Genomic DNA, 27,898 nt, shown 5'->3' with positions numbered 1-27,898 from the left:
AGAATCAATGCCACGGCAAATGTCCTAGAATCCAAAGACCACGCTGAAGGCAGTTCATTAATTCCAATAAGTTTTATTCGATCTAAAAACGTACTAGTTCCTTCGTTAAAACAAGTTCCTTTCAACTTCACTTTTCCACATCACATTTCATTTTCATTTTCCATCTGACAACATTCTCTTCACCTTCTAATACACTTCCCCAAAACACTACGAATAGTTAAATGTTCATTACTGCTCCACAAATGTTCCTAACTACGTTTCATATTGGAATGCGACAGTCTACGACTACTTTTAATGGTTAATGGATGTAAGTGATTATAAGTGTGGTTTAATAATGATCGAGATTTTTCAATCTGCAGGAATGACTTGTTTCATTTACTCTGTGCACAGGACAGCAACTCCACGCTCGTAAAAGCTGTGTGGGTCTTCTTTGGTGGCGATGTCAAAGTCAACGGTGAAGATGAGGTCAGACCTGGTGAAGTTCAGGTACACGGGCAGAGTGACCTGCAGCAACAGAAAAACAAGAGGTGATGGAGACACCAAGACCAAAGTGGAATACGATCACATTTACGTTTTATTTTCCCCTCAGCTGAGAGTATAGATTAGATAAAAAGATAAACAGTCATGTTGCATGTCCAGATGTTGTTTATACCATGTGTCTCTTCTCAGCATTGCTTTGCTTGATCCAGCGGAGCTGAGTCAGCGGCAGCTCAGTGGAGATGGTGGTGGACAGAGACAGCTTGTTGTTGGCACAAGTAGCTCCCTGCAGTTTCAGACCTGGAAGACACGGTTCACAAGTTTGGAGTTAGAAGCCCGAAAAACGACATTTTACAAATCTCTTTACCTTTATTAACACATGTTCACAAGAGTTCTGCGAGTAACTAGTGAGGCTATATTTTTTAATTTCACATCATATAAAAAGGTGGCTTACTACACAAGAGAATAACTTAAAATTTACAGAGCCGTGTTAGATGTTTTATTGTCTCCGATGTAGGAGTACTAAAAGATCACGGGAACAGATCTGAGCATAGATCTGTTTTAGAGTTAGAAAACAGTCCAGCACAACTCTCTACTCCTGACCTCATAAACATCTCAAGGGTATTTTTCCCCACTTACATACGTGACCTTTGTCGCATTACCACAATTCACTGTTATACAATCAGCATTCTCTGACTGCAGCTGATGATGTGTGTTTAGTCTGACCTTTGATGCCGAAACTGCAGGCGTCCAGTGCGGCGCCCTGGGCGGTGGTGACGTTGACCTCGAGACACAGCTCTTCCAGGGACCAGCTGTTGGCCTGCGCCACATACTGGCGGGTGGCGGTAATGTAAGCCTCCGGCACAAACAGGCTGCCCAAGCACACATGGATGTTCTGCAGAGGGCGAGACAGAGGAGGACACAAGGAAAAAGGAAGAAAAGGAAAGTAACAGTTCATTCTCAGTTTTATTGTACAATTCAAGAGTCAGAGTTTGTTTGTCGGTGAACATAAACAGTACCTTCAGTTCCTTTGCACCCCCGCTGGCAGCTCCCTGGGAGATCTGCTGCAGCTGTTTGATTCGCTCGCTGAAGTCTGCCACCCACTGGATCACAGTCATGGAGGTTGGGACTGTGTAGCGGCACCAGCTGCGAGGGAGGATTCCTGCAGAGACAGACAGGCGTTTTACCATAAAATCACTTCCCTGGATTAATGTATCCAACTTCAAACAAATTCACTAAAGTCACAAAAACACATGAACAGATCAGGGTGAAAAACCTTTCACGAATTCACTGATGAGTGTGCGCAGGTAGTTGGTCTGCTTCTTCTTGCCCTCGCACACTTGCACCACGTCGGACAGATCCTGGCGGACCTCCTGGAGCATCTTGCCGCCCATCTTCACCTCGCGCTCGAAGAAGCGGAACAGCGGGTCCTGGTGTTTGTGTGATTGGACAAAGACGACATTAAAGCAAATACAACTGGACGGGTACATCAATGACACAGAGAAGAGCAAATACATATTCATCTACTGACATTCAAACCTGTGCTTTTACTTTTTTTCTTTTTTTCTTTTTTTTTCATTTTACCTGCTTACCTCACAAGTCGAGCACAAAAAATGTAAACATGTCACAAGTGTTTAGTTGTCGTTGCAGTCATTTCTCACAGAAACAAATTAAGGATATTTTTAGCTTTGCCTCGAGAGGTTTGCTTGCCAGCAACCTTTCCTCTTTTTCCCCGCCATTACCTTGATGTTCTCTACTGTGCGTTTGAGTGGATTGACTGTTTGCGGCATGAGCTGCAGCCAGTTGCAGGCGGTGGTGTGAAGGGTCCTCATCCAGGCCGGCTGGGCATCTGATGTGGACGAAGCGCGCTCCTTCTTCTCCGTCTCGTAGGCAAGGTCATCCTCATCCTCCAACATCTGCATTTTCAGCATCTTACCCATCATGTCAGTGCCTGTGCAGCCCGGCAGACGGAGCGAGTGAGCAGGGAGGGAGGTGGAAGACAAGGCCGTGGCGAGAGGTGGAGGGGGGGGGGGAAGAAGAAATTAATTGTGGAACGAAGACACAAACAGCTTACCGTCAAGGAAGTGTTAATAAAGGGTTTGTTCAATCAAATAAAAAAGGAAAAAAAAAAAGGAGTTGGGCTAGACAAACAAATTAGGACGACATTGGGTAGGACAAAACACACACAAGGCTTCAGGCAATATTTCCTTCAGATGTAACATTCAACATAGTTGCCAAGTGGATAAATGAGCCACATTTTTGGCTGACTGGATCTGAAAAAGAAATTAAGGCAACCAATGTAGGGTGGCAGGTTTTGAGGGAGAAAGTAAAGGGAGGAAGTGAGGATGAGGGAGACGTGTCGGGATCAAAATGACAAAACAGGGTAGGGAATATGAAGGGGGAGCTGAGGGGACATGGAGGTCGGTGGCTGTTTTATATCCTAATCTGAGGGTGGGATGCGGATGGTATGGCAGCAAAGCGACATGATGGCTGTGAAATACAGCTGCTGGAGGGTGAGGACACACCCATCCTTTGGGCAAAGCACCTTTTAAAAGTATGATGGCTACGACTACAGCGAGGCTACACCATACTGCTACATTAAACAAGGATGCAACTAGGGGCTACTTATGAAACCACAGAAACCTAACTGGTAGTGAGGTGAGGAGAACCGATGGAAAGATGAGGGATTAGCAGAGGAAACACTCGCAGCATGTTTTTTTGCCACCAATCACCGAGTATTCTGCCCAAAGCAGACGCAAAAATATAAGATCTCGACGTCTCACTGCAAGGAGACACCCTGTCAAAATAAGAGTCAGGACACTAGAATAGAGAGAGAGTTGGTTAATGAACTGCACTGTGAGAACAGAACATGTGATCAGATGGATTGTATATGGAACAGGAATCAAGAAAAGCGTTGGTCCAGTAACAGTAATGAAACACCAGAGTGAGGTATTGAAGAGGAGCGGCCGCGGCATACCCTGAGTGGTGAGCAAGACCTTCTCAGCATTGCTAGGCAACCCGAGCCAAGATGGAGTCTGAGTGTCAGGAAGCATCTCAACCCAGTGGATGAACTCCTCCCGTCTGTAACAAATCAAAGTCATGAAAATGTTTATGGTTCGGGTCATCAGAAAATCTTCTTTTTATATTACTGAATTCAGGAGTGGTGTAGTTAAAAAATTCCAAATAATACTGACCGGATGCCGTCGGGCATCTTGATGTCCTTGTGGCCGTCAACCTTGAGAGCCAGTTTGAACTCGCTGTCAAAGCTTCTCTTGGTGAAGATGCGGTCCAGGAAGGTGATGAGCAGCCGCTGGTCAAACTCGTTGTCAATGCGGCCACCATAGATGGACTGGGCCATCAAGGTTTTTAGAGCCGCCCAGGGGATTTTGTCTGGTGCGATGTTCTGACGGCCCTGTGTGTGTGTAAGTGTGAGAGGGTGGTCATATTCTTAAAACACACTGTCGAATCCCCAATAGTCATGTAATGTATTAGACAGAATTTCTATTTTTAAAAAGGTAGCAACCGTCTGAATGTATTGGTTGTTGATATTGTACATGTTTCTATTGGCAACTAATAATTCCTGCGTTGACAGAAGACACATTGAAAGTTGTGTGTATGATTCTGACCTTAGCAGTGTCGTCCAGCCAGGTGTCAACTGTGTCACAAGCAGACCGGAGGTCCGACTCTCCAAACTCGTATTTCTTGGACCAGCCGAGTGGTGCGTAACGCAGACGCTCCTGGATCACTGCATGGAACCAAGCCAGCAGGAAGTAGAGGCGTGCACGTTCGTTGGGAGCCTGTAAAGACGTGGAAAAACAATTATTCAGATAGGAAATATTGGAAGACTTATTTAAGTTTTGAAGTGTGTGTTTGGGTGTTGATGAATGCAGCTTAGATCACCTTGCACATGCGAGCCACAGGGATGCTGCTGAAGGTCCTGAGCATGTTGGCCTTGACACCAGGAGGAGGCTCAAACACGAAGATACGACCGGCACGAAGCAGATTCACCGGCACCTGATAGGAAAACACAACACTTAGAAAAACGGGAACTTCGGGACTAGAATTGAGAATCAATTCAGTCACTAAAGTTTTCATGATCGAGATTTTTACGTGTTGGAAATATCCTTTTGTGATGTGGTATACCTTGGGGTTGATCTCCATTGTAAGGAAAAGCCTGAAGCTGGCATGAGGCTGCATGGAGTGAAGCTTCTTCTCCAGCTGCATCAGCCATCCGGGGGCCAGGTGGACGTTCTCCAACATCACCCACCTGCAGGACAAAAAACCGTCAGGATCCCGGTGCAACAACACAACGTGTACATTCTCACAAACAAACGGAAACAAGATAACTTACCTGCCAGACTTGACAGCAGTGTTGATATCTCTGTCTGCCTTATTAAAACCTTCAGCAGAACCTGTGGACAGTGGAAGAATGCAAACGTTTACCATATCCTCTATAAGCTTTTGATAGATTTGATTTGATTTATGTGACTGTTGAACCAAGAGTTGATTCCTCCCTTACCAATGGAGATGGAGGTGATTTGTTTGTTCTGCTCAGCAGCCAGATCTCTGACCAGTCCGCTGGCATCGTAACCTGGTACAGAGCACATCAACACTGGAGTGCTGGGCTTCACCTACACACACAAGAAGAGGGATGTCAGCAACATATTCAACAACATAGACGATGGAAAAGAAATTGAAGAAATATTCAACTCTACCTCACTGTCCACAATATTAGCCAGGTCAAGAGGCTGCTCAATGATGTTCATGAAGGACTCTCCCAACACTTTGGACACAAAAATGTGCGACATGGCCAGCAGGCGGTCGGGACGGAAGGCCTGAATCAGCAGCAGCTGGTGCACAGCCTGGCCGATGGTTGCTAAACAGGGAATAGTACAGGTAAGAGCAGGCAGGTCATCTAGACAAACAATATTCTGTATACACTCACACATGTTGTTTGCTCTGAAAGTTGAAGTATATACTCACTGGACTGTTTCTCCTCTGACCACAGGTAGGGAACGGCCAGATCAGGAGTGTTGCTCTCAATCCACATGAAGAATTGCTGAAGTAACGACACAAAGCGTTAAACGATCCCCGATACAGTTTGTGCGAGTGATACCAGATAAAAAGCATCTGTCGGTACTCACCTCGTCAGCCTCGACTTTTTCCACCAAGTCTTTGAATGCCGGCAGACGGCTGAGTCGGACCATGGCCTCACACTGTTCGGTGGTCAGACCCTTCACCTTGGGCAGCGACATGCCCGTCAGCACGATCTCCTTACCACGCAGGAAGTGCTGGAACTCTACGTCGTATGACGGCTCACTGGAGAAGTGGAGATTTAGAAGATTTATGACGAGTGGAAAAATTGAGCAACTGTGTTTTCAGTGATACTACTACTGGTAGCCCATTAGCTTCTTACCTGGTCATGCCCTTTAGGCTGATCTTACCCAGCAGCATGGCAAAAGTAATGTGGTCCTGGTGCAGCATGCCTTTGGCCACTCTGTTGAACGCCACCTAATTCCACACAATCCAAACATAAGCACATGTCTGTTACGTTCAACCCAAATAAAATGAGTGTTTTACTCTAAAAAAAGTTGTCGTTCAAACCTGGAAGAGGTCTTTGGTGATGATAGCCAGTCTCTGTGAATGATCGCTAATGCCCTTGAGATTGGCGTTCTCGTACAGCACGTTGTAGTAGACGTCCAGGAAAAAGTGAAGAGAGTACTGGTAGAGGAAGTGCATCTGAGAGGAGATACAAAAAAAAGTTGGTTTAATCAACATTGGGTCGATTTGCAGGGGTGCACAGAAAAGACAACCAAAAATCTATAATAGCTTTGCATTCATTTCTGTTCATTAGTGTTAGATGAAGTAGGAGAATGAGACAAGTGAGATGTTTCCAGACCTGGTTGAGAGCCTCCATGGTGAAGTAGATGCTGCTGCAGGCAGAGGACAGAGACAGGTATTGCTGGGACACCGCCTCCACCTCAGCCATGACGATATCCGTCTCCTCCACCTTCCTCGTCACCTCAGCTGCCTCCTTCTTCAAGTTCTCCAGCGTGGTGATGATGGTGTCATCATCTAGGATGCGACCCTTAACCTCATTGAGGGCCTGCAGCAGGGATTTTTCCAGCTGACGAAGACGCAGCTGAAACTCACCTAAAAGAGACGTGAAGTCATTAATGGGTTTCATCGCTTCACTGACCTCTTTTTCCCCACTAGTGGCCTTGTTATTATATCACTACATCTGCCTGTTTCTGACTCACCCTGCAGTTTGAGCAGGTCAGAGCGTTTCTCATCCACATCAGGTCTCTCAGCCTTTAGGACCTTGTTGAGACACTGGCTCTGAAGGCTGCTGCGTGTCACAGTGAAGTTGACAAATGTGACACGAGAGCACAAGTCTGGTGGGAACTCGACCTGCATACACAAGAGACATTATATAATACAAATCAACTTCAAACTCCATTTCAGCAAAAGATGAAAGCAAATTTAAACAAATTAAATTCACGAATACTTGCTGAAATTATCAAAACGATCACGTTTCTTTCATATCAATAAATGAATACTAAATACTAAATAGAATGCTCTCCTTACCGTTGGGTCTCGTGTGGAGAGGAAGATGACGAACGAAGGTGACAGATCGATGTCCTGGTCTCCGAGGGTGATGAGGACACGTCCTCCAGTCCTGCGGACCTCTCTGTTTAGAACCGGGTTCAAGATGGGATCGTAGCTCTCTACATCCTGAAGAGCAAAAAGAAGACGAATAAATCACGACAAACAAAGAAGTCTTTGATGAATATGAAAGCGGTGGAAAGTGATCACGGAACAAGCACACAATAAAATGTTGGCAGTGTGAAGCAGCTGCTCTTACCTGGACCAGCAGCGGGTTTCCAAAACGCAGGGCACTCTCCAGGTTCTTCCTGAAAGCGTCGTCCAGGAAGCTGGTTCTGGTGATCTTGCGCTCTTTGTACTCATTCATTATGAACTCTGTGGCCTGGCCTGATGGATCGATTATCAGTGGGTACCTAAATCAGCAGAGATATCGAGTTAAATTCAACTCAAAGTCAGTAATTAAACCTAAAAACATTACCGTGACATTTTCAGTTTGGGTTCCCAGACCAAAATAGAGACGCTGACCTGTTGAACCGTTTGAGCATGATGGCGTTCTCAGTACAGAGGTCATCAGCTGGGAGGGAGTTGGCTTGCCAGCGGAGTCTTTCATCTGCGTTGGACAGGTACTCAGTACGGGCAATATCCGTACGGAACTGAGGGAAAAAAATTAGGTCAGTTTAGAGTAATGTCTTCTGCCATCAGATTAAAAGAACATGCTAAATGGGTCTGTGCATATGGTTTTAGTAAAAACAAAAATATTTTATTAAAAAGCCCAAAGTACAACTGATGTAAAGCATCTTTAAGTCTGTTAAAATCTAAACTCACTAAGGTCATATCAACAATACTCTCTGATTTGTAGCACTAGTAGTAGTAACTATTATTTGGTATCAATGAGAACAAGATCTACTGTAATAAATGCGTGAATAATGTGACTGAAGCTCTGACTTTGGCGCTGTGGACAACAGCTTCAAGTACCTGAATGTTGGCCTGCTGCAGGTGATGAGACCATGTGGTGAACAGGTTCTGTCTCATCTGTTGTTCAAAGTAGCCTGCATAAGTAATGAACGCTGCCGAGAGCAGACAGTCTCCTGCGATGGTGGACATCTGGTTCTTGAACGTCTCACTGGTCTTCTCCCAGCGATCTCTCTCAGCGGAAAGGCTCTTCAGGAGGGCTGTGCTGCGATTCACCTGAGAGCAAAGGGCAAAATATTATATAATATTCAAGAACCTTGATGACAACTGAGGGGGCTGGTATGAAGGGTAGCAGTTACCTTCGCCTCGACTGCAGCCAGGTCAGCCTTGATGGCCTGGGCCTCTGAGATGAGGACAGCGTACTCCTCCTTGTAGCGAGCAATGCTGGCCTCCAGGTCTCTGATCATCTGCTCCACCTCCTCTGCCTTTGTCTTGTTGTCCTTGGCATCATCCTCAAGCTTCTGCAGTTCATTACGCAGAGGCTCCACACGCTTCAGCATGTCAGCATACATAAGCTAGAGGAGCGGTAGAAAATGGTATACATTAGAAGAGTGCTTTTTTTCCCCCCTGTTATTATCTTTATTTCTACGTTGTTTAGGCCTCCATACCTGAGCAATCGCCCATTTCACCATAGGTCCACAGGCCAGAGATGCCCTGTTGACTTGGTCATAGTTGTAGCTTGGGTTAGAGAGGTAGTTCTTCTTCATCTTTTCACGGATGGAGTCACTGGATAAAGTAGGAATAGTCCAAGAAGTTAGAATACAGCAGCACTTTATACAGTCACATACTTCAGTGTGATCAATGATCATAAATCAAAGGAAATTAGGATTTTGTGGGATACTGATAAGGGATTATTTATTTATTGTTTGGTGTTGGGAAGGAGTACAATTTCTACCAACTTCATTGTGAGCTGGTGGTAATCACCACAATGATTTCTTACAATGTGATTCCAAATCCACTGATTACACTTTGATCCTAAGGATTCGAAATCAAGTACTAATCACAGGTGCTGCTTGTACTGATTGAATATTATCATTTGTTCTTCCATTACACGAAGACAGAACAGACATTCTGACACTGGTACCTCATTTCCTCAGAGGAGAAGTTGACTATGCTGCTGATGAAATTGTCCCTGATAATAACTTGTCTGATTTTTTTCCAGTCATTGGTCTCCTCGCCCATCATTAGGCAGATAGACTCCAGGGCCAGTTTGACTGCAGCTGGGGGATTGGTCATAGCCCGCACTTCTACTAGGTGCTGCCGCTTAATAGAATTCACCGCTAGTTAAGTGGAAGGAGGAGCGTGAGAGAAAGATATAGTAAGATGAGGGGGGCCGGGGATGAGGAGTATTTAGAGGAAGAAGTGGGGAGGAATTTGGAACAGGTTTAGAGGGGAAAAACAGAAAAAGACAGGGGAGAGAGAGAGGGGAGGTTTTTTTTAGTCAACAATTGCAACAAAAAGCCTCCCTTAATTCACCTGATCTCTTCAGCAGAGAAGTTAACAATGGTGGGAATGAAGTTCTCCCTCATGATGATGGAACGGATCTGCTTCCAGTCGGTCGTGCTCTCTCCCAGGAGCAAGCAAATGGACTCCAGCGCCAGCTTCACGGCTGCGGGTGGATTGGCCATGGAACGCACCTCCACCAGGTGCTGCTTCTTAATGGACTTAACAGCTATCAACATCAGGTGAACAAGGATGAGGATTATGACGGGGAAAAGGGCAATGACGAGGGGAGGATGTAGGCAGAAATAAAGTTCTTAACTGGAAGCCCTGTGCATAACATTAAAGGTGTGTTCTGCATAACAATAAAAGAATATAGTGAACACCCATCAAAAAACGCTACGAGAAAATGTAAAAGAAACACGGTACCATTCTGAGCCTCAATGACAGCTGGCTCCACCTGGTCCAAGTCCTGTTTGACCCACTGCTGTTTGTCTTTGATCACCTCCTGCTGCTTGTACACAGATTCCTGGATCTCCTGGCTCATCACCTGGAATCACAGTAATAACACCATAAGAGTACAGTCCAGCTCTATAAAAGCTAAATGGCCTGAAGGGGTCATGTCCATAGCTGTATAATAAAATAGAGATCAGAGAAAAGCAATTTCTTGTTCTTCAAGAGTGTTAAATTTCTTCCTGCGCACCTTTTTCTTCTCAGCCTCCTGCTGGTCTTTGACCATCTTCTTCAGTTTGTCGTTGGCAGCAGCATTCTTTGCCTCCAACTCCTGGCTCTTGATTCTCAGGTCACGACGAAGTTCCTCAACCTTGATGAAAAGGCATAAATACAATCAGGGAGTTGATCGACACTGATGGCTTTTTGTGGATCTCGTGCTAAAATAGCATTAAATAAATACCAAGCACATTAGATTATGTAAAGACATGAAAGATTCATTTCACCTGATCGACAGTCTCCTTGATCTTGCGGAGACCAACGTTGAGGTGCATCTGCTGCTCCTCCAGCTCACTGCGTTTCTCATTGAACAGGTTGGCATACTGGTTGATGAAGTCGAGGTAGTGGCGAGGAGTGATGGCCATGGTGTGACCGCCACGCTTGGCCAGACGGTTGTTAGCCTGCGAGATTTGATAACAAGTTTGTGTTCCGTTAAAGCAAACCACATAATGATCTGATTAATGACACCGTAAACTTGGAAACATCCCTACCTGGTGAAGAGTCTGGTGTACGAACACACAGCCATTGACAATAGCCTCGCGGTGAGATGGCGGCTGGGGCAGTTTGTCATAGACGACGGGCATGTAGTCTGGCACCTTGTAGTTGGGCTTCTCCAGATCCATCTTACAGGTGAATTCCTTACCCACCTGATAAAGGGCCTCTGTGGACCAGTCTCCAAACCAGTTCAACACACACCTGAGACAGAGGAGAGTTTTTACTAAAAGAAGAAACTCTTATCTGTCTATGCAGTCTCCTGTTTCTCTAATGTCATATGTTTCTTCGATGTGAGTCTCTGTACCTGTTGAAGAGGGCAGGAGATGTGGCCGCCCTGTCCTTCAGGCCCTCGGATGAGGGGTTCATGGTGAAAACCACGTGGAGGTTTCTGATAACCTGGCTGGTGAACCACTTGTACAGCTCCTCGTGAGTGTCGAGCATTAGGCCCTCTTTCTGAGCTCCCTCCTTACACTGAGTCATCAGGGTGGCATACTCATCTCCCTCAAACAGGCCAGGAACCTACAAAAAAGCAGGGTGATGTTAACATGAAAAAATAAAATTATGTACATACAACCGAAACATATTCATTATCTCAGAAAACTAAATCCTGTGTTGTGACTTTTTATCGCAATGACCACACCACAAAGACGTTACCTCTCCGTTGGCCAGCAGTGTGTTCATTCTCTCAAGGAAACCAGAATCCAGCACGTTGGACTCGTCCATGATGAAGGCGATCTTCTCGTTCTTGCAGCCTGAGCGACGCAGAACTGTACGGAGGTCTTCATCAAAGTCCTCCCCAGTGTATTTCCTGTGTACCTGAAAACACACACACACACACACAAATCAATATACAGAAAGGCAAGTGTGTTGCCATGACTGCAAATCATCTTGACATTTACTGTACCAACCTTGATCTGGTAGACACTCAGTCCGTTCATCCAGGCCACGAAGCGAGAGAGAGTGGTCTTTCCTGCTCCACTCACTCCAATTAACAGGAGATGGCCCTGAGGCTGACGGAAGATTCTAAAATAGGATACGAACATTTGAAATTTACTCCACAACAAAGTATTTTAGATCCGAGAAGCAGTGAGATGAAGAAGGCTGTTACTCACCGATCAATTCTGAGGACGTGGTCCAGCACCTCATTAAAGAGCACCAGAGGGACATCCAGCTCCTCCTCATAGAAGACCTTCAAACGGGCCTTCACATAGTCTCTCAGTTCCTCCTGTTCCACTGGGATGTAGTCCTGCATCCACAAAACCAAGAAACTCAGTGCATGCTCATGACTGGAGGGAAATTATCATAAGAAGAATATTACAGAAGCAGAAATCACAGTATGATCAACATATCTCTAATTTACCTTGGAGAGCCAGTTGCTGTAGAGGATGGGCCTGTTCAGACCCTTCTCCTTATCAATGTTGGGGAAGTGTTTGAGAGCAACCATGTCAATGTTTTCGTCCGTCCACCTTCTCTCTTCATCACCTACCAACCTGGAAATCAAACCACATCCGTTTATTTGCTGTTAAAATATTATTTGCCAAAACATTAGACCACATTATCTACTCTGCGAGGGATAAAACTCACAGACACTAAAACCCACCTATCCTGGAAGAGACGGAGAGCCTCATGGGCCCAGATGCGGATGAGGCCCTCTACAGGCAGGGTCTCAAGTGGACGCAGGGCCTCAAAGATGCCCCTAACCCAGCGGGTCATTTCTCTGGGAGAGTAGATGTAGTGAGGCTGAGTGTCCTGGGTGAACCGCTCCTGGAGTGGGAAAAGGGATTGAAATAAAATATGTAAATAAATTAGTAAAACAAGTAATTAATAATTCATGAATTAGTATTATCTTTTACGTAGATATTTAGTCATCTCCTTTACCTGAGACATGGTGTAAAACTCAACCATAGCAGCTGTAAGAGGTTCAGCGTAGGTTCGTAGAGATGGGATGAGGCGCAGCATGGCACGGTTGAAGGTTCCATAAATCTGGGTGAGCGAGGCGGGGCCTGGATAGTCCACATACACCACAGGAACATGACGCAGGAACCTAGAAAAAGAACATCAGAACATGGTCTCCATTAGGACCTGCCACATGCAATGTTTAATTTTCTATGTATTATTTCCATTTAAGATGTTGAAATAGTTCAGTGTTAAACATGGGATCGGTTATATTACTGTATAAAGTCTGAGTGATGCACCTGTGTGTGAGAGGCTTTCTGCCAGGATCAGTGGGAGGATTACAGGCTCCAACAAACTGGATCCTCTCCAATTTGACCCAAGTCTGGTCCGAGGTGCGATAGAAGCCTCCATGTTCCACCATCTGCAAGAAGATAAAGGACACCACATTTTATGCTAGCGGGATTTTACTTTACACTTTCAAATACCAAATGAGTCTTAGGAAATACAGCCACGCATGTATCCGTGTTTGTATACAGTGTATCATACCTGTCTGAGGAAAGATATGACCCTCTGTGTGCCGTACTTGTCCATGTCCGGCAGATTGATCTCATCACAGAACAACACCAGCCACTTGCCCAGCTGGACGGGGGCGAGGACCACACCGTTGGGGGTTCGGCGATACTCGCAGTAGTGGTCGAAGGTCTTCAGCAGCAGCTCTGGGGTGGTGGCGCTGGAGAAGTTCAGACCAACAACCTGGCAGAAAATGGTGGAAATTAAAAAGATACAAAATTAAGCAATATCTTTTTTGTTTTTTACTTAGTTGATTCAGTTTTATTGAACAGTACACAAAATATAACCGATGGATAAAAAATTCCAATGCTATTGCAAAACGATAACAATAACAGTTTCAAGGTCAGAGTGTATTTTATTGGTTGACTTTTAAGGATTTATGTTTCAAGGTCAGATTGTATTTTATTGGTTGACTTTTAAGGATTTATGTGAAGGTTCAAATGTATTTACTCCAGTCTCTCACCTCCATGTCAGGCAAAGCCCTGAGGGCGCTGAACAGGGTCATGGTCTTTCCAGAGCCGGGGGGTCCACACAGCACCAGCGGTTTGTGCTCTGCCAGCCACGTGTAAAGCAAAGCCTCGTGGCGCACAGTGTCCAGGGTGGGAACCACAACGTCTGGGGATGCCACTTTGTGGGTTTCCACTTCAATCTGGGGCACTTTGCCCTGCCAAGACTGCCACTCTCCTGAGATGCACACCTAAAAACGAATAAATAAATGGTTGTTCCGAAAATAGAAGACTGAAGTGGTTTTGTTTTATTCCCAGTGACAGTAGATATGGAGAATCTGTTTCAACAAGAAGGGCTGTACCTCATAGTCAATGATGGGGACATTGGGAGCAGCGGGAAGGGGCACAGTGGTGATGCGGCGGATGTATTCCCCAAGCTCCCCCCTTATCTTCAACCGTCCATCACCAGAGAAGGACCAGAGCACAGCGTAGATCAAATATTTCTGCAGAGAAACACCACAAAATTCCTCCATGTTAAGAAGATACATTCATTTTTGCAGTGATTCAGTTGAGAACAATAAAACATTTGTGCTTCTCTCAGTTTTATGGAGAGCAGAAAGTAGAACATTACCTGCATGTATTTCTCTAGCTGATCAATAGGCATGGGGAAGTCAGGGTGGTTGTTGTTGTAGAGAGCCACATTACGGCAGGCCTGGTGCAGCATTGAAAACAGTGAACCCATACAGCGCAGGCGGGTGAAGTCCATGATGTGCTCCATCTTAGAGGCATGCTCCAAGGCCTTGATCACGAGGCCTGTAGAGGTGAAGTACGGCTGCAGGATCGCTGCAGCATCTCTCTGGATCTGATGGAAAACACACAATAATAAATAAATGCTTGAATTGTCTTGTTTGAAAAAAAAAAAAATAATAATAATTTATACAGTCTGTTTTCTTCCCTTCAATTACCTGCAGCATTGGAGAAGCAGTCTCATCCTCGTCCTCTGCGCCTATGCCTATCCTCATGCGTTGAGCTTCATCCTCGCCCTCATCCAATGGGATGCTGCGAATACGAGCCAGGAAGTTGTTGAAGACCATGTCTGTGCTGAGGACATCCTCACTGAACCAGACCATACCACAGCGGGACACAGTGGCCAGGGTAGCATACTTCAGGTCTTGTACTTCAAACATCACACGCACCTGAATAGAAAGAGAAAAATGAAAGAACATGCTTCCACCTGCTCGGGCTGTAATAACAAAATAACAGACCCCTGCGTTTCAATTGCTGAGCTCTTACATTTGGTGGCAAGCTGAGACGCTCTCCATTGGGCAGGGTGAGCAGCTTGTTGTCATCCAGGACCGAGTTAAGATTTTCAACCCACTCTGGGTCAACGTCACCGTCGAAGATGATCCACTGGCGCTTCTGCAGCTCACCACGAACATTGTCAATGATCCTGAAATGGAAAGAAAAAGTATTTTACAAGTTATTTTTAGCCACACCTTGCAAGACTAAAATTAGCTGAGTATATTCCTAATAATTACTAATAAACTGTGTGACATAACTCACTTTCTGAGAACGTGTGTGAACAAGCCATCAGTCCATTCACGGGTATTGGGGTCCAGGGTTCCGTACAGGTGGTCCTTGCTGATGGCCTTGGGGTCGATGATGTGGGCCACGCCCTCGAGGCCCTCCAGCCTCTCCAGGGCCTTGAGCAGCACCCTCCATGCCATTGTCTTCCCACTGCCCGAGGGTCCCACCATCATCAGACCGTGGTTGATCTGTGTGATCTGGTATAGCTGGAGCACCTGGAAGATGTTGAATGGAAATTAGAAAATTGAAAAAAATTGAAGTAACTATTCAATATATGTGCTTCTGCAACATTGCAAAATTTGACCTTGGACCTGTAGTAAACTTCTGTGTCTCCAGAGGCTGAGTCCATTCTTAAGATTACTAAATAGAGGGATATTAACTCCATTTAGCTCCATACCTTCTCCACCCACGCGGTGCCCACATCGTCACCGTCTCCGTAGGTGAGGTACATCTCCGCGCAGACCTTCTTCAGCTCCTCCCTCAGAGCAGTCATTTCCCCACGCATGTACTGAACTCCTGGGAAGACATCTGACAGCAGGCTGAACAGCAGAGGGATATCCTCCGCCACCAGCTTGGGGACCATGGTCTCACACACACTCTGGATCAGGATCTAAAATAAATGAGACACAAAATGGATGAAACCACTACATTTTCTGAAAGAAATTTGCCAGAGCTGCCAAAGCTCAGCACTAAATTAATAAAGAAACCTGACTTCCAGGTCCAAGAGTCTTTGGATTTGTATACCTCCTGTTCAGGCAGGTTCTCGGCGATATCATTCTCATCGACAACTTCTCCACGCTCAAGCTTCTCCCTTTTGATTTTCTGGATGCGCTCACGCTTGACGTTGCCAGCGCTGATCAGCACACTCTTCAGCGCTCGGAGACCGAAGTCATAATGACTCTGGGATGACAGCTGCTCATCGCACAGTCTGAAATGAAAGCCAAAGATGAAATCAGAAGAGAACTTCTTGAGGTTATTTAAACTAGTTGCAAACAAACACCGTACATACTTGAAGAAGGGAACAATCTTCTTGGCGAGGATCTCGGCTGTTCGGAAACCTTGGGAGTAGAGCATGACCTGTGCGATGAGCTGGCGGTCAGGCTTCGTCATGGCCAAGCTACGGAACAGCTTCTTCAGATTGTCGGGCAGGTTGGAACGGCCAGCGTAGCCTGGGTTCATGGTGATGAAGATGGCCATGTCTGGGCTCACCTTCACCTGCTTGTTCAGGAGCTCTGTGGTGACCGAGACACCTGGGAGGGTGGCAAGATGATAAATTATTTACAATGCAATCCACATGTATAACTTAGTTACTGGTGGTGAACAAAGTGGCATATGTTTGGCAATTTTGGACGTTCTATACATATTATATCGCATTCCCACATATATTGTACATACTCCGGTCTCTGTTGGGGTTGATGTGCTCCCTCAAGGCCACCTGGATGTACTGGACCTGCTGGGAGACAGCAGACAGCATTCTCTCTTCCAGACGGTTGAACTCATCGAAGCAGCCCCAGGCTCCGACCTGGCACAGACCCACAAAGATCCGACCCATGGCCTAAAGAACAAAGAAATGAGTTACACTTTGATGATCAATGAGAGAAAAACGTATTTCATTCATTTCTTATCGTGTATTGGCGTCATGGATAAAAAAATAGATTAAGAACTAAGAATATGAGTCCAGTCTTGTACCTGGAAGTCGAACGTCTCATCGCAGTTGAAGACCAGGACAAAGCGTCCGAGCTGGTGACCGAGGGCTTTCACTGACTCCGTCTTCCCTGTACCAGCAGGACCTGGATGGGGGACAAATTGTTTTATGTGCTAGACTGTAATTTACTTTAAAACAAAATTTCCATTTATTATAAGAAACAAATGACACGATCAACGTCCATACCGAACGGAGATCCTCCGAGGCGAGCCTCCAATGCCTGGGTCATGGTGAGATAGCAGCGGTCTGTCAGTGGGGTCTGGACAAGCTTGTCCTGGACACCCAAGTACTCAAAGCCATAGTTGAACTTGGCATTGGCCATCTGAATTGACAGCTGCTGCAGGACATCCGTCTGCTTGGGGTCAAAGTAGAAGCGCATCTGGCTGAGCCAATCGAAGGACTTGGGGTTGTCGATCTTGTTCTTGATCAGAGTCCTGGTCACATCACGTTGGTGCACTAGCTCGGTGATCTAAAAATGGAGCACAAGATGGATTTCAGGCATTTTTCATCATACGACATTCTTTCAATAACATACTGAAGAGAAATTCCCTCTAACCAGGTGCTCCAGTTTCCTTCTCCGGAGGGGAGGCTGCTCCATCAGCACAGTGTCAGCCAACACGTTGAGAGTGGCCTCCACGTTTGACTGCACTCCCTGCATGGGTGTCATGTCCCCACCACCAGCGATGGTGGTCAAGGCGGTCTCTATGTTCTCAGACCAGGCAATCTGAGTTGAGAGGACCACCAGTTGGGCCTGTGGAGCGAGGATGTAGATAGTGACATTAAGAAAGTGACAGAATTTCCACATCTGTAATTGTGTAAAAATCAATGCTCTAAATCCCAACCTGGTAGCGATCAATCCAGTCGATGTACTGGGTCAGGTCAACGGCCGTGCCCTTGTTGAAGGCAGTGACCTCTGTGACAGACTCAGCTAGCAGCTTGGCCAGTGTCACCCTCATCTCCTTCTCCACGAGTGTCAGCCACTCGTTGATCTTCGGGTGCTCTGTGATGGAGACGGGTGTCTTGTAGAGAATCTCCTCACCCTCACGCGAGGAGATTCCCAGCACCACTGTGTTGTCATCATTGAGTAGGATGCTGGAGACTCCGGCGAACATCTTTTTGAAATGCTTCTGCAGTTTGGCCACATTCTTGCTGTTGCCGATGATCTCAAGCAGGTCCTCATCTCCCACGAAGTAGAACCTGTCAACAACAAGAAAGTGATGGTCAGTGTATTAATGAGTAAATGAATGCATGAATTGGCACACGTTAATGTTAATCCCAATAAATTATTCCAAATATTTGATTGTAAAAACACAATTTAATATTCCCTCTTCCTGCTTGCTCTCCCTGCGTTTTATATTCCTACCTGGGGAATGAGGATCTCTCTCTCTCCAGGTATTCTCCGAGAGCTTTCTGGATTTTTCCCAGAAGGTCGGCCAGTCGCTCCAGGGACCTCTGCACTCCCTGTATGTTCAGTACATCCATCACGAGAGGAGACTTTGTCACCTTCTTCATTAGTGCCAAGAACTCTGTGCTGATGCTGGAATAAAGAGAGACAGACAGATTACACTAGTAGAAAATATTGTTACTGCAGTGAATGTGGAGTAAATATGAAAATCACATGAAGTATTAATTCTTGAAATGAGGGTGCTTCAGTTCTAACATATCCTTAAAATTCTGACGTATTAAAACAAGAGTCCTCCATTTACCTCTGGAATCTCTGGGTTTCCACAGGCAGCAGATGTTTGATGTCAGCACTGCCTGTGAAGATGCCTTCCAGGTAGACCCAGCGACGCTGGACATCAATCCAAACATCAAACAGAGCCATGATACGATTGAGCTTGTCTTCCCAGCTTAGGGCATCTTCCTCAAACACCTTGGAGAAAAAAAAAAAGGAAGAAGAACATGGCATTGATGTGGTCCTGAAAAACTAAAATATTTCAAACATAATAAACAACTGTTTTAATTTATAATTCTGTTTACCTTGTAGTAAGGAGACAACTTCATGGCAGATACGCTGTTAATGTGTTCTTTGACCTTGTTGAAGAGGTCATCCCAGCCTCTGATCAGACGACACTTGTTTTGGTAGTTCACCAGGTCGAGCTCATACGAGTTCCAGACTTCACGGATCTAAAAATCCCCAAATATTGATTTATTATTCAAGCTCCTTAAACTAGTGAAAGATTTATAATCATTTCAAATTTAGAGCTGTAGATTTATGAACCCTCCCTCTTCACCTGTTTAAGGAACTCCTCTAAAGCCATCTCTCCCTGGGCTACCAGCATAACGTCCTTCACCACCATCTCATTCTTCTGCAGATCCACATCCCAGATTTGTCCAAGAGTCAGCTCTGATGTGACCCAGTTCACATGCAAGCGCTTCATCAGCTGCTTCCAGTGGCGGTCCTTCAGAGCTTCTGATTTCAGCTCAATCACCAACATGTTGACCTAAAATAAAACAGGGAGAGAAGAGAATTTTAAATGCATTTTATTTTTCTTGTGAGTCAGAACTTGAGCTAAATGAGAAAAACTAGTCTCCTGACCTTTAAATATCCTTTGAGCAGCCTCTGGACATACTCGTAGGATGCATACTGTCTCAGTCTTGCTTGGAAGTTCTTCAGCTGGTTCAGGAGAGCATCGAGACTCTGACGAAGCTACACACACAAAATACAAACAGATTTATATTATAGTCAGAATTTCACAAGTGCAGAACAATAGAGATTTGATGTAACCGATTGCGTTGCTTTTGGTACCTTGCGAGGCTGTACAGAAACCCATGGCTGCTCTTTCATTTGGTCAATCTGTTCCCAGACCTTTGACAGCTCAGACCAAACCTCTTTCAGGTCATGCAGCTCCTCCAGCGCCACCTGCAAGTCAACATAAAGATAGAAATGAGTCAAAAGAAAAACAACTTTTCAAGAAGTTACTGCTTTAGCTTAAAAACACGTCATCAATCATACTACAAGTCCATTTTTGACCCGTATCTGTTATTTGGTCATTAATCAGTAACTTAAAATACATTAATGTAAATTGATTCAGGCATTACCTGCACCCTCTCTTCGCTGCCACTCAGCAGACCAGTATCGGTGAGCTCCAGGGCCTCTTTGGCCCGGGCGCACTTCTCCCTTTCTACCTTAAGACGGCCAAAGTTGCCTTCATAGATGGTCAGAGACTGCAGGGCCTCCTCTGGACGCAGGTTACCCTAAACAGAACAGATTATATTTGATAAAATTATCTCACATGAACTAATGTCTTCATCTGCTATTTTCTCCGCAGTAAGATATTATGGGGTTAGAAATGTGTGATTCAATTGCGTACATTAGTTCAAATTTAATAAGATAACTCAATTTGTCTTACAGCAACCGGCTTAGTCTTCTCCCAGTCACTGAGCAAGTCAGTGGTGCGGTTTTCCACGGCTTTGTCCTCTTGGACGATCTTCATCTGCAGGTTGGCCACCTGCTGCTGGATAGCAGTGTCTTTGCGCTTCATTATGTCACTGAACGCAGCCCATTCACCTTCGATGTTGTCAATGTAGAGCCAAGAGGGAGGAAACTGGAATCGTTGCTTCTCCAGCAAACGCTGTCCGTTACGGAACAACTATAGTAAGAAGGAAAGAAAGTCTGATCAGAGCCCTGAATTGTATTTTCATAAAACAGACAGTTATGCGATGGTGAAGAACAGGATACTGAATGTTTTAGAATACTTACATCCACATTTTTCTCAAACTGTTTGATCTTGCGCTTCAGGGTCTGGACATATGTTATGAAGTTGACGGCATCTGAGGTGCTAGCCGTGTCCACAGAATGTTGTTCAAGATCTTGACGGGACTAATGAGGAACAGGAAAATATATTTAAGTGACATGCAAAACTATTTAGAGGAATCTTTATCTTAGCTACCAGTATGTTTGTCATATTATACGTTACCTTAGAGATCTGGGCATGGAAGTCCCCCATGTTCTGGCCAAGCATCTGGCCAAACTTGCTGAGGACTTCCTTGTGCCAGGAGTCATACTTCAAGTTCACTTTAGACTGGACCTGTTGTCAGGGACAAGTACAAACATTTAATTAAAAAGTCCTTATATTGTCGAAGGAAATATCTCTGCATTTAAATAAAAGAAATTGCTCAAATAAGGTGGTGTATGCAAGAGTGTCCTTTAGAATAATGGTTATAAAACAGAAGCATAAAATTTCAACTGTCATTTAGTCTGCATTTCTGTATTATGTAGGCATTTTCAAGAGTTTGTCTTTGGAGAAAATACTCCACCTAGAATTATCAGTCATTACTACCTTGCCATAGTCGATGACCACAGGTCCAAACTCTTTCCGGGTCTCTGCATTGTCAAAGGTTCCACGTGCTTTGCGGATCTGGACCAGCAAGGCCTGCCACTTCGTGAGGTCTTCCCCAAGACGGTTGTAGATGTTGTCAGCTTGCATGTCCCACAAGCACTGGTACTGCAGCCACACCTGGACAGAAATAACAAAGACAAGGTCATTAAATAAAACTGGAATTATCAGAAGCTGATGTACGTGATAATGTTCTAATTTTGTGATGCAAGTGACGCAATTTAAACAGACAGTGAGACAGAGGTACAAAAAAAAAAAGAAAAAAAAAAAAAGAAATAATAGTCGATAGTCACAAATTTATTTTGGATTTTTGTAGTTAATGCAAAGTGGTTCTTACCTTAACATACTGCTCCACCTCATTGACAATGTCTTCCACTGCATTGTAGGCCTCCTCTAAGGCTGCAGGGCCGTCTGGCATCCTGGTCAGAGCGTTGCGGTAGAACTTCTCCTCCTCCGAGAGCTCGTAGTGGACACCCACCTAGTGAGGAAGGACAGACCGGCTTAGCTAAAAGCAATAGGACACAACATCCAAATATCATGTCTGAGCTTAAATATAACCCAGACAGTACTGCAGATCACAACTTTCAAATGTTTTGATTGATATTTTTCCAAATTGGCTCGTACTTTTTTGTTTATATACCACAGATAATCTCCAGTGGGAACCCCAACAGCTTTACAGATAAGTACCTGGTATCTCTGGCTTTGGATCCTGGGGAGAGAAAGGATGACCATCTTCCAAGAAAACATCTCCTGGTACAGCTTGTAGCGACAGTCTTCAATTGGTGGGTTCAAGTAAATCACCTGGTTAGTGATCCTCAGCTCATGGACAACATTCTAGCAAAAAAAAAACAACAACAATAAAACAGTCAGTTGTGTTCAAATAACCAAGGTTTCATAAGTAATGTATCAACAATGAAAAATAAACATGGCATGTAGCACCACAGTGTCACTAGTCACTATGGTTACCTTGATCTTGGGTTCCCCTCCAGGTTTGTGGCTGACTTGTGGAGCCTCTGTGTCCATGTCCACATCAGCTTTGTCTTCCACCTGACCACCGAGCACCTGAGTCCAGGCTTTAAGACCGGCCTGAAGACGCACTCCCAGGATACGCTCAATCTAAAAGACCAACAACATCCATTTTAATACCTTGCAGACAAGTCACCCATAGAATGAAAAAAAAGGTTTAAAGATTCAGTGTATTACTAATATGTACGTATTTGTAGCACCAACCTCGATGTCAAGCTTGTTGACCCAGATGGGCAGGTTGGAATAAGAATGCAGATTAAGGTCGTCCACAGCTTTCTGGACACGGTTCAGGATGTCAGAGAAGGTTTTGTGTTCGAACATGCAAGTCTCCAGAGAGCGGACCTCCAGATCTATTTTCTCCTCAATCAGTAGAAGGTCATCCACCTGGAAATTAAAAAATAAAAACATGTGTTTGGTATGATTAAACATTTGTCATTTCATTCTGAAATGACAGGTTGGAGTCTGTTTTCATGCGAATGTTGGTAACAGTTCCTCCACCCTCACCTTCTCCTGGAAGTTGAAGACTGTCTCAGCCAGCCTCTGAACGTAGGGATCCAGCTTGTAGGACTCCCAGACCAGAGTGATGCCCTCAGTGACGAGAGCCTGAACCTCCTTCTTGAGTCCAGCCACCAGCAGGGAGATGGAGGACCTCTCTTCCACCTTCTCGCAAGTGCGCTCGTAGGTGCGCACGCTCTCGATCAAAGAGATGGCAAATGGGTACAGCTGATTAGCCTGGTGGGCTTTGTTGACAATGGCCAGAGGAACACGGAAGCTCAGCCACTTGAGGTTGCGGACCTCTTTGGATAAGGTGATGATCTCTGGGAGGAAATTGACTTTAAGCTTGAGCATGTTTCCTGTCCTTCCACGGGCGCGTGTACTCTCAATGGTGAAGATGCGGCCAGACACGCCAAGGTTACGCTGTTGCACCTGATTTACAAAATTATTTTAAACGAGCCGTTTATAAAAAAACAACAACAACAACAACAACAAGAAATGTGTCAGCAGCAGAATGTAAAACATTTGAAAAAATTTTTTTACCTTGCGAGCCCAGTCATCAAATATCTCTTGAGTATTGAGTTTAGCCCTGAAGCTATCTCCATCCTGCTTCAGTTTCAGCCCCTCCACATGGTTCTCCCAGCCTTTCCCCAGAACATCCTCCACCCTCTTCATGTACGCAGTCAGCTGTCGGTCGATCTGCTTGGCCCAGATGATGGATCCAGACACAGGCGGCAGGTCCCGGACATGGCTCATCTTACAGGCCTGGCTCTGAGGATACTGCACTTTGAACTTGTCGTGCAGTGACTCAATGTCATCTTTCACACGCTGGATAAGCTGAGTCTGGTACTCCCGGATGGCACCGCGGATGTGGGGGCGCACGAAGAGAGCATTGAAGCGGGAGAAGATGCGGAACATCTCGTTGGCGTTCTTGGCGGTTCCCAGCTGATCACGCAGGCGGGCAGTGATACGGGTCTCCACGCGGTCAATGCGCTCGTCATAGCGCTTCATGGCAGCTTCCCAGGCTTCCATGCCTTCCTTGGACACATCCAGGCCATCGACCTCTTTGACATTCTCATATGCCAGGTTGACCTCCTCGATCGCGTTGGCATCAGCAGCGTCGAAGAGAACTCCAGCTACCTTCATGTCTTGAGGCTCAACTGTCTCTCCTGGGGCGTGCTGTGGCACCGCAGACACCTAGAGACAAAAAGTTCATTCCTCAATCAAGTGGTGATAAAAACCAAAAAAAAAAATTCAGAGGATCTACAGGAAAAACAACATTAAAATGGTGAAGCTATGTTGTCAGTTCAAATGTGGCCACTTCAGATGCAGAAGGTGCGTTACCTGAGGCCGCAGGACGCGGACAATGACGGCCCTCAGCTGCTCATGCTGCCTTCTGAAACGCCTCATGTGGTCCAGACGGGACTGGAGCTTCCTGTGAGCAGGGCTCAGACGCCACACCATCTTCAGGTTCTCCTCTCTCTTCCTCTTCACAATGTCTCTCAGAAGGACCTGCAGTTTCTCATACTCATCCTCCCAGGTCTGGAACACCTCGAAGCAAGCCACCATCACCTGCACGCAGACATATGATGGACATTTAACAAAACTTATAATATTTTGAGAAGTTAAAGTAAGAGCGTACTACTGGGGGGAAAATTCCAAAAGGTTTTAGTTATTGCATGAGATCCAACCACACTAACCTTTTCAAATTCTTCGTAGGCAACATGCATTAGCTTCCTGGTGCCCAACACCTTGAGGAGCTGGGAGCTCAAGTCCCTGGAGATGGCCTCCACTAGACGCAGAGCTCTCTGGATGGGATACTTGGTATTCCTGATCTTTTTCAGGTGAGTAAATATGGCCATCAGGGCTTGGCGGATCTTATCAAGCTCTGAGGCAGAAAGCAGGTCATTGAGAGGGAAGTCCTTCATCAGAGGATTGTAGTCATTGACGGTTTCCACTGCTTGTTTCAGACCTGAGAGAAGTAGAGAAAAAACAAAAACAAACATTGAAATCTCACTTCCCTGCTATAGCCAAGCGGTTCTCGGTGAAGTATGATTGAAGCAATCAAAGTCAAATCCAAGTGTTCTTTTAATTGGTTTTCACTCACCAGTGTCAGTGTCAAAGCTGACGGTGGCATGGAAACGTTTGCCATGTTTGAGGATGTCCAGAGTGAGCAGGACCTCTGGACTTTCTCTCTTCTCTTGGATCCTGTTGAGGGCTCTCTCCAGATTCAGCCAGAAACTGATCTCCTGCAAGGCGGTGCCCGAGGCTGGGTCACGATCCAGTTTTGTCACCTTGGAGGGGGGTTAGTGACAGGAGAAATAAATATAATGGTATTTTTTTCTAAATGTATTTAGAAATTAAACTATTTGTCATGTATCACTTAATAGTTCCATTTAAATTTCAAACACAAATATGGGACGACCTCTCACCTTTTGGATCTCCCTGATCCAGCGGTTAACTCCAGATTGAAGCTGGTTAAGGAAGGTTGGGTCTTCCACTTTGTCTCCAAAGTCCGTGACCTTGGGTTTCTCGCAACGCTCATAGCACTGCTTAGCGATGTTTGTGATGATAGGGTGGATGGGCAGGCTGATCTCAGGAATCTCAATGTTCTGCTGCAGGTGGAGAAGGCCCATCTCCAGCTCAGCAATCTTCTTCTCGACAGACGGGGCCATCTTATCCCCATCTCTGCAAAGTTATGACAAAAAACAGATGACTTTTTCTTCCGTTACAGTCGCTGCTCCACACAAAGCTCATTACTCGGAGAGTAATTTATTGTATTAAATAAAAGGTGTTGAAGATTAATCCGAAATATGAGAACATTACCTGTCTGCCTTGCCAGACTCGCGGATGTAGGATTTAAAAAAAGGAGAAACGGCATTGCTGATGAAAGAGTGAAGTGTCTCGTAAGGAGAATCCTCACTCAAGGTCAGAACTCGAACTTGGGTTGATATGGGCTTGTCTGCATCGATGACACCTGTTCGCTTGATGAAAGCCAAGCTGCAGGGAGGAAATGGTGAACAATCATGTTTAGAATAATCCAAAATTTAGTTGGAGAAGTTTGGTATTTGGTATATTACAAATGAAAAGTATGTTATCAGTTTATCAAATAAGATCACATGCTTAATGGATAAAAAGAAAACCTTAATTACAATGCATTAGACATGTCATTTACCTGTTGGACTTGAGCCCATAATGTATGTCAATGCTGATGTTATAAGTGATGCACTCCTTCTCCTCCTCCCCTTCATCTCCAACATCCTCTGTGTGGGGAACAAATCAAATCAAAGTCTTATCTGAACAAGTGGACAGACCACTCACTGACAGGTATGTTTGTAACAGCTTCAAAATCAAATACTGAAGAAATATTCCTACTTTTTCATACCCTGCATTTGCAAAATTGAGACGTGGACCACATACCACAAGGCGGCTGATGTTATTTTCAGTGTTCAATACTATTTATAGAGTCTTGCTGCTGAATATATAACACATTATTTGGGTGTTAGACATTAGTTGACTTCATTTGTTTATAGTGTTGCAGCAGGGTAACGGTGCAATCAGGGAGTTCTGTCTGCTTCCGTCCATCTATCCATGTCCCCACCCTCCTTTGCTCCCTAGCGGCTTGTAGGGAAGAAGAAAAAAAACAAAAACAAGACAGCCATCTGCAGACACTGCTCTGCATTGCAGTATCAGTATTCTTAGCGCAAAACCACAAATAGGCTGTGGAAGTGACTCTCTGGCTGGGAATTCAAAACCTACAGGGCCCAGACTGAGTGCCTGGTCATGTGAGGTATGAGAGGCTCGAGATTCAGCCCTGATATAAAAAAAATTAAAAAAAAAGGCTGAAGATTAATTTGCCCGGAGGAACCTGAAGATAATGTTGTTATTGACACAAGCTGTTTCACATGATAAAACCCCATGAAGTTGAGCACAATATGACTTGCAGATACGACAAAGGACTCATTCTCTTGGGATTTCTGTGATTTTGTGTCTTGATTATATGAGACGCTTGTTTTATATCGTCACCTTGTTTGTTCTGTTCTCTTTTGTGTAGCACCGTTGGAAACCACTATTACTTTAACGTCCTTTATATTGTTTTTTTTTTTATTATTTATTTATTTATTTTTAAGGCGGAAACCATTGAGGACTAACCCCCTACTTTTACAATAAAGTCGAGTGAATAAACTGCACTTAAACATAAATGCAATTGTTACTCTTAAGAAAATACACGGTTTCCACATGTAGGAACTATTAAATCAACTTGAGTGACGCCACACCTTAAATGATAGCTGGCTTTCTTTGAAGCGTCTTGATACGCTGTTTTCACCTCAGCCTCGGTATAATTAAAGTAAACAGCACACGAATAAACCCTGTTATTCAAATCACAGCCGGCAGATAGCTCTCCACCACTACTCTCAAGGCGTACCTTTGAGGGCACTCCTCTCGACCAGGATGGTGTGGACTTGAGGGTCGGCCAGGAATTTCCTCATCTGCTCCACGGAGCTCTTCTCCTCCACGGCAGTTTCCAGAGAAGCCGGGGCCTCGCCGCCATCTTCCAAGAGCAGCGGCACCAGTTTCCGAATGTGCTTCTGCAGCACCGAGGTATCAGCGACCGTTTGAACGGCCGACACCTCCATGGTGCCGGAGTTTTCCTCCGTCCCGCCGCCGTCGGACATCCCTCGAAGCGGCCAACCAACCGGTTACGGTGTAGAAGTGAACAAAGAAACCAGGCTGACGTTATACTGCAGACGGTTGGAATCTACCGAGCTGCCCACAGACCGACCGACTGCCGCTGTCACAACGCAGCAACGCCTGACACGCGTATCTATTTTGCGCAAAGGATTGTGGTCCTTGTCGTTCTATGGATGAGGTATTTCCTAGTAGACGATACTGGTTCAAGACTACAATACCCACAATGCAGTTGAACAAATGTCTGCCTGTTTGGACCGTGTATGACAGATAGGGGGAGAGAGGGAGTAGTCTCCAAAGATGCAGCCAGAACTGAGATTTTACGCTAAATCTAGTGAATATACAAGGTAACACAATTTTAATAACGGTATGAGCCTACCATTTCTGTGTTACTATAATGTTAAGAAATTATAATTGGTATAAGT

General features: G+C 45.1%; 1 protein-coding gene across 1 annotated transcript; it reads right to left on the bottom strand.

Annotated features, from left to right (window-relative positions):
* Positions 1-57: 57 nt before the first annotated feature.
* On the bottom strand, positions 58-27,582 carry dync1h1 (dynein, cytoplasmic 1, heavy chain 1). The gene is made up of 78 exons (XM_069152451.1): positions 27,211-27,582; positions 25,960-26,047; positions 25,611-25,784; positions 25,217-25,472; positions 24,892-25,078; positions 24,485-24,756; positions 24,129-24,356; positions 23,328-23,981; positions 22,794-23,216; positions 22,494-22,673; positions 22,230-22,379; positions 21,951-22,097; positions 21,601-21,741; positions 21,207-21,383; positions 20,844-20,954; positions 20,627-20,746; positions 20,277-20,516; positions 19,966-20,121; positions 19,673-19,786; positions 19,463-19,573; positions 19,158-19,367; positions 18,904-19,050; positions 18,630-18,796; positions 18,287-18,460; positions 17,766-18,120; positions 17,480-17,674; positions 17,110-17,392; positions 16,908-17,008; positions 16,614-16,773; positions 16,228-16,468; positions 15,963-16,146; positions 15,616-15,828; positions 15,195-15,433; positions 14,925-15,081; positions 14,597-14,827; positions 14,263-14,493; positions 13,994-14,134; positions 13,649-13,882; positions 13,162-13,368; positions 12,915-13,036; positions 12,598-12,763; positions 12,320-12,483; positions 12,080-12,209; positions 11,832-11,965; positions 11,628-11,742; positions 11,374-11,535; positions 11,024-11,238; positions 10,716-10,920; positions 10,452-10,625; positions 10,199-10,318; positions 9,925-10,045; positions 9,532-9,727; positions 8,664-8,781; positions 8,355-8,570; positions 8,059-8,271; positions 7,609-7,736; positions 7,343-7,496; positions 7,066-7,212; positions 6,738-6,888; positions 6,377-6,630; positions 6,082-6,216; positions 5,894-5,988; positions 5,622-5,796; positions 5,461-5,536; positions 5,193-5,353; positions 4,997-5,108; positions 4,829-4,889; positions 4,621-4,744; positions 4,378-4,491; positions 4,104-4,274; positions 3,672-3,889; positions 3,455-3,558; positions 2,220-2,428; positions 1,754-1,907; positions 1,497-1,639; positions 1,204-1,372; positions 653-777; positions 58-504 (listed from the first exon to the last, which is right to left on the bottom strand). Exons 1-78 carry the CDS (start codon positions 27,458-27,460, stop codon positions 376-378), a joined length of 13,929 nt encoding a protein of 4,642 aa, XP_069008552.1. The 5' UTR covers positions 27,461-27,582; the 3' UTR covers positions 58-375.
* Between the last annotated feature and the right edge of the window lie 316 nt (positions 27,583-27,898).

Source organism: Embiotoca jacksoni, unplaced genomic scaffold (assembly GCF_022577435.1).
Source record: "Embiotoca jacksoni isolate LCO1_2020_lvr unplaced genomic scaffold, fEmbJac1.0.p SCAF_18, whole genome shotgun sequence".
Lineage (NCBI taxonomy): Eukaryota > Metazoa > Chordata > Actinopteri > Embiotocidae > Embiotoca > Embiotoca jacksoni.
This window is presented reverse-complemented; position numbering and strand designations above follow the sequence as displayed.

Bases quoted from the DNA above. Each gene is read 5' to 3' on its own strand.
- dync1h1 (XM_069152451.1), bottom strand. From the start codon at position 27,460: ATGTCCGACGGCGGCGGGACGGAGGAAAACTCCGGCACCATGGAGGTG. The intron at 23,217-23,327 runs GTAAAAAAATTT...TTTGTAAATCAG, and splicing joins TTGATGACTGGGCTCGCAAG to GTGCAACAGCGTAACCTTGG. The intron at 21,384-21,600 runs GTAAGAACCACT...ATTTCTGTCCAG, and splicing joins AGGTGGAGCAGTATGTTAAG to GTGTGGCTGCAGTACCAGTG.